General features: G+C 41.9%; 1 protein-coding gene across 2 annotated transcripts; it reads left to right on the top strand.

The window, feature by feature from the left end:
* Positions 1–948: 948 nt before the first annotated feature.
* Positions 949–6,537, top strand: LOC311105303 (short coiled-coil protein B-like). Of its 2 annotated transcripts, XM_084147403.1 has the most exons (7): positions 949–1,064; positions 1,231–1,324; positions 1,450–1,516; positions 2,819–2,953; positions 5,035–5,106; positions 5,223–5,303; positions 5,395–6,537. In XM_084147403.1, exons 5-7 carry the CDS (start codon positions 5,088–5,090, stop codon positions 5,535–5,537), a joined length of 243 nt encoding a protein of 80 aa, XP_084003529.1. In that variant the 5' UTR covers positions 949–1,064; positions 1,231–1,324; positions 1,450–1,516; positions 2,819–2,953; positions 5,035–5,087; the 3' UTR covers positions 5,538–6,537. The 2 variants fall into 2 exon arrangements, 1 of the variants encoding a protein (XP_084003529.1); XR_014610239.1 differs by lacking the exons at positions 949–1,064; positions 1,231–1,324; positions 1,450–1,516 and having other exon boundaries at positions 2,838–2,953; positions 5,395–5,927; positions 6,037–6,537.
* The last annotated feature ends 174 nt before the right edge of the window (positions 6,538–6,711 follow it).

Below are 6,711 nucleotides of genomic sequence, written 5' to 3'. Positions count from 1 at the left end.
ATAGACTGATAATTTCTTTGTCAGTGGGCAAACATGCAAAATCAGCAGGGGATCAAATACTTTTTTCTCTCACTGTAGCTACTGTTGTCACCCCCGCCTCTTCTTCTTCTGTGGGGTTTATCTGCGGTTGGCATCCAACGCTATGGTCCATTACCGCCATCTACTGTACTAGAGCGCCCCTGCCTCCTACCTATGTGCTGGAGTCATAGCTTAAAAATGGACCAATAGTATAGAAGTATAAAGAGGGGTTCCTGCAGATGCAGGATTGCCCACATGCAGGAACGCCCCAAATTGCGAGGCGCAGTTGCACCCTTCTCGTCGCTTTTGACTGCAGTCATATTATGCTCTTCATCTACCACTCCACTACTTCCCTCAGCTCCCTTTTCTTTAGCTAAGAGGCGCTGCCATAACCTACATTGAGCTCCATAGTGCCTGTCGATCACTATGCAACCAAAGCATGCAGTGGGGTGGGCACAGATCTAAAGGACATCAAGCCAAAAATTATTTATTTTGGGGGTACTCTTTCAAAAGGAAGGTTTGTTTTAGATTTTGGTGACCACCTCAGACAAACAAACACACACACACACCTCCAGTCCCCAGTAAATAATACTTCATCACCACCACTGTAGAGACAAGTCATCAGTTGTCACCTCCAACATTATCCAAGTTGTTCTGATAATATACTGCACTGAATGACTGTATAGCATATACTATACTGTACTATACAATACTGAATGATAATAATGTATATAGCCCTACTGTATTTTTTATTTTTGCTATCAGAAATAGACATCCACCTGTTTTCACTCAGCCTCCAAAAACAATCCCTCCTCAATATTGTGGGCGGGTTATAGAAACTCAGCTCTGGGGCATTCATAATACAGGAACATACTTGTTGACAAGGGGTGTAACTTGACTTTCCCTAAGGAAGTTACGCAAACCAACCTGGAGTTATAACAGTGGACAAACCGTATCTATCTTGGGCTAAAATGATACAAAAATCATGACTACGGAAATACCCCTCCTGCTGGCTGCCGTGACTCTGTTTTCTGCCCTACAAATGGGTAAACAAACTAAACTTTCAGGCCTACATGAGTGAGACTTAGCATTGCCATAAGGCAGACTACACAGATATCTATGACCCTGCTTATGGGAATAGAACCATGTACCCTTGTGTAAATATAATGTTGAGTTCATAAGATTGAAGTGTTGTTGGCACATCTTCCTCAGGGTAACTGGCGAGAGGGGTGGGGCTGGCGAGAATGACACACAAGGTCATGCCGCCCACTGTCACGCCAGAGTTTGAGAGAACATTCCGGGCACAGTAAGAACTCTAAAGTTAATTGATTTTAGATTAACATGATGTCATTCTTTTTAATTAAGTGCTGTGTCTGCATAAATCAATGCTGATGTGTGTGTGTCCCATTGCTTCCTGTCATCCCTATTCAGAACAATGTTGATTGGTACCCAGTCTTCTTAGTGGTGCTGTGGACTTCTGGACTGCTCTTCGGTGAAGGTAATATGGCTGTGGTTTTAAGGCACATTTGTCAAACTCTTTCCATGGAGGGCCGAGTGTCTGTGGGCTTTCGCTCCACCCTTGTACTTGATTGATGAATTAAGGTCACTAATTAGTAAAGAACTCCCCTCACCTGGTTGTCTAGGTCTTAATTGAAAGGAAAAACCAAAAACCCGCAGACACTCGGCCCTCCGTGGAATTAGTTTGACACCCCTGTTTAAAGGCATTCCTTACATTTTGTACCATAAAATACTGTACATTTGTGTCTTCCTAGTGCTTGCTGTTCTTGGAGGTGTTATGTATATGGTGGCTCGACAAATGTATTTCAATGGATACGTCATGTCCACTAAAACAAGGCAGGATTGCCTGAAAAGGTTAACATGGTTTAGTCTGTACTGTACCTGCCCCTCTTAAAGACATGCTCTGGTACTTTGGCGACTAAGAAAGTATTTTTGAAACCTCCCGCTTTGGGCTGGATGTGTCAATGTGTAGTTCATACATGCATAATCTATGAGCAGAATTACTCTTCTACCTCAATTAGCCATGAAATCTCTAGTTTGAAAGTGACTGTTGTCTTGAAGCTGTGCCACAGCATTTTTCTACATTTCCCCCCCCCTGGGCCAGCCCCCTAGCAATTTGAGTTCTAGCAAATGAGTGTCAGCCCCTCGCATTTGAATGACAGCTAGAAGAGGCCTGCCCAGTGTTATCCAATGAGATTGCAGGGCGGGCCCAACGGCTCAGTGGACACAGCAGGGAGAGAGAGAGAGAGAGAGAGAGCGAGAGACAGCAATGACATGGTGCACATATCTGCACATATGTGACATAGTTGGCAATTTTCAGGGACCACTTTTGGCTCATGAGTGCTACTTTCAGAACTACTGGCTAAAAAGTATACAAAAGTACAGGAGAATCTCTTTAATGAATAGCTACATTAACTTACTCTGCTTGTCTGTGCTGAGAACCATCCATATTCTCCATTCTCCAAAATGATTTCTATGATGCAATTGCATTACAATTAAATATTAACAAATGGATGGAGAAAATGCTATGGTGCTAGCATTTCTGTTTTGTGGTATATCCCTGTGCAACTCCAAAATAAAATGTAATCTTTAAAAAAGCTTTTGACCACGCTTTTACATTTGTGTAAGTGTCTACAACAAAATGCAATGTCATCGACCCGCTGCAGCATTGTTTCAAAGGGGCTTGCAATAATGGCCACAATCAGGGCCATAAATACATTAGTAGCTACTGTAGCTAAATTATGGCTCTGGTTATAATCATCAGTCTTACATCACCCCCTAGCGGACACACGAGGAACATCACACGAAGGAGGCGCTCGACATCTAAATTACCTTGAACAGCTGCCGGCAGGATTGTTGTGTTTTTCTGACGTTTTCCATTTCAGCATAACATAGCATTTTTTTTTTGTCTTTTAGGGTAAGTAAGTTGAATATTTTCTGTCAATTTCGACTTGTGTTGTTTTAAATGTTTTGTAAAAAGTATTGTTCTGGGTAACAAATGAGAGTCGGGTTTGTTTCGCCAGCTGGCATCTGTCGGCGTAGCTAGCAAGATATAGCTAAACAGCCTGCTAACGTGGCTAATTTTGGTGCTCATTTTTTGGCCTGGACGCCGGTAGAAGAACATTATTTATAACATGACCGGTGGCTACCCAATTCGTAAGTCAAAGTGTATCTAGATAAGGTTTTTGTGATTGTAGTTAACGTTAGCTAGCTAACAACTGGTTAAATTACGAACCTAGTTCGCTAAATCTATGCTCAAAAGTAGGGTTACGGTAATAATATTGTCAGCCAGTGTATCTGTAAAGAAATTAAAGGAAAATTGCGATTTAAACAACCAACAAAGCAGAACCCCGCCACTGTTTCACCAAAAAACTGAGATGGGTCTGGAGAAATGTAACCACTCTCATATTCAGACTGAGCTATGCAAGGAATGACTATCCATGAGATGGATTGACCATCCAATAATTCATGGTTATTGCTATATCAAGTCAAAAAATTGATGTAGCAATTCCAAATTGCCCCTTTAAATTAGCTGAAAATGAAATTTATTGGCTAAATTTCATTTCAGCTACTTAACTTATTCACAAGTGGAAGTGTACCACTTGGCTGGCAAATTGAGTGGAGCAGTGGTAACAAATGTAAGTCTACCAGTAGAGACCGTTGCATTGATTATATTGAATAATTTATAGCAAGTCAGTCAATCCTAAAACTGTTAACCAATCCACACATGCAGGCGCCATGTTGTCACAAACCTCTCTACATTTCTGAACTATACTGAACAAATATATAAATGCAACATGTAAAGTGTTGGTCCCATGTTTCATGAGCTGAAATAAAATATCTCAAATGTTCCATACGCACAAAAATGTTGTGCATAAATGTGTTTACATCTCTGTTAGTGAGGATTTCTCCTTTGCCAAGATAATCCATCCACTGACAGGTGTGGCATATCAAGAAGCTGATTAAACAGCATGCTCATTACACAGGTGCAACTTGTGCTGGGGACAATAAAAGGCCATTCTAAAATGTGCAGCTTTGTCACACAACACAATGCCACAGATATTTTGAGGGAGTGTGCAATTTGCATGCTGACTGCAGGAATGTCCACCAGAGCTGTTGCCAGAGAATTGAATGTTAATTTCTCTACCATGAGCCACCTCTAACAGCGTTTTAGAGAATTTGGCAGTACGTCCAACCGGCCTCACAACCGCAAACCCACATGTGTGGGTGAGCGGTTTGCTGATGTCAACGTTGTGAAGAGTGCTCCATGGTGGCGGTGGAGTTATGGTATGGGCAGACATAAGCTACGGACAACAAACACAATTGCATTTTATCAATGTCATTTTGAATGCACAGAGATACCGTGACGAGATCCTGAGGCCCATTGTCGTGCCATTCATCCGCTGCCATCACCTCATGTTTCAGCATGATAACGCACGGCCCCATGTCGCAAGGAACTGTATACAATTCCTGGAAGCTGAAAATGTATGTTCTTCCATGGCCTACATACTCACCAGACGTCACCCATTGAGCATGTTTGGGATGCTCTGGATCGACGTGTACAACAGCGTGTTCCAATATCCAGCAACTTCGCACAGCCAATGAAGAGGAGTGGGACAACTTCCCACAGGCCACAATGAACAGCCTGTTCAACTCTATGTGAAGGGGATGTGTTGCACTGCATGAGGCAAATGGTGGTCACACCAGATACTGACTGGTTTTCTGATCAACGCCCCTACCTTTTTTAAAAAGGTATCTGTGACCAACAGATGCATATCTGGATTCCCAGTCATGTGAAATCCATAGATTAGGGCCTAATGAATTTATTTCAATTGACAGATTTCCTTATGAACTGTAACTCAGTAAAATCTTTGAAATTGTTGCATGTTGCATTTTATATTTTTGTTCAGTATACATAAGAGTTGAACAGGTCAGTCAGGGGCCATTGACCCTTGCCTAAGATCCTATTCCTTCAAAATGTTTGTTGTCCCCTTCCAGTGTCCCTGTAAGTCGCAGCCCTGCATTCCAAAAAGGAAGACGAGTACTTTGCCATGAGCTCCGACGGGGATGGTAAGAGAAGAGCCTAAGGCTTGCTTCACATACTTCTGGGAAATGTGCAATGTCAGCAGCGTTTGGTTCCTGTGGACATGTTTGTAATATAAATTAATTGTGTGTGTGTGTTGTAGGTGACATGGAGAATCAGGCTGAGCTGGAAGAAAAGACAAAGCTTATAAACCAGGTGTTGGAGCTTCAGCACACTCTAGAAGGTGAGACAGCTGGATGTTTGCAGACGGACAGACGAAAGCAGCAGTAAATAATGTTAGTTATTGCACTTCCTTAAATCATTGTTGTTGCCAGACCTGTCGTCGCGTGTGGATGCGGTGAAGGAGGAGAACCTGAAGTTGAAGTCTGAGAACCAGGTTCTGGGTCAGTACATTGAGAACCTTATGTCTGCCTCCAGCGTGTTCCAGACCACTGACACCAAGAGCAAACGAAAATAAGGGACTAGACAAGAACCGCCACTACCCTCCTAAACCAACCCCCCTCTACATTCAGCCCTCCTAACCCAAATACCACCTAATAACCCCCCTGAACTACAGCTGGTAGAGTTTATGCCTTTGTCATCATGACAACCCTAGCCCCTCCCCTCACCACCTTTAAGATTTCTACAGTGAAGCTAAATTGTTTACGTTGGCTTACTTTTTAGCTTTTCTATTTGTTACAGTATTATTGTCATTATTATACAGTTGTTGTATCTGACATGTTATTTTTGGGTGTATATGTTTATTATCTGTTACTACACATAACCTCACCTGCAGGAAGAGACAAAGGAACCGTGTCATCGCTCTGGATAAGAGCGTCTGCTAAATGACGTAAATGTAAATGTAAATGTAAATTTCAGATTTCCTAGTAGTCTAAATAGGCTTTCCAGAAATCCCGGTTGGATTATTCCCGGATTCCCTGCTTATCCCCTTCTAACTGCAGGAATCTTCCAACCAGGATTTCTGGAAAACCCAGACAATTCTGGAAAATTTTGCAGCCCTGAGGGCTCTATTCAATCCCCATCGCGGAAGTTCAGATTAACAGCGTGATTCAAATTTAAAGGCAATGTTCCGGCTTTAGCAGAGACCTGAATAGAACCCTAAGCTTATCATGTTTTAATATTGTATGTTTTAATATTGTTTGTCATCAATATTATTAGACTATGCTTTTAGGTCTAGGCTCAATTGCAATGATGATTACTTCTCTCCACTGGCAAAGTTTTCATCAAACACACAAGATGTTAAAACAGAGTTCAGCCCTTGTATTTTCTCAAATCAATTGTCATTGAATTAACCATTTGGGGCTTGTGCATATGCATCAATGGTGGAAAAAGTTGATTCATTGCATTTGTCAGCCAGTGGAAGTAACCCTAAACCTTGCTGTGTAGCCGTTGTGTATATTTGACTATTATGGTATTTTAAAATGCATTTGTTTTAATAAAACTGTTTTTTGATTGAGTGTCTGTGGTGGTATTCCTCTCCACTGGTGTAGTCTCCTCATAGTCCTATCTAAACTACATCTCCACCTTCCACATGGGCTCTAAGAGTGCCCAGAAGGACAAATGAGACACAGCCAGCTTTGAGTTTTGGTATTCTGCATCTCACTGTGAGGTCATGCTGTAAATGTATCTGT

Source organism: Coregonus lavaretus, assembly GCF_964263955.1.
Source record: "Coregonus lavaretus genome assembly, chromosome: 29".
NCBI classification, from domain to species: domain Eukaryota; kingdom Metazoa; phylum Chordata; class Actinopteri; order Salmoniformes; family Salmonidae; genus Coregonus; species Coregonus lavaretus.
Note: the sequence above shows the minus strand (reverse complement) of the source record. Positions and strands in the feature narration are given on the sequence as shown.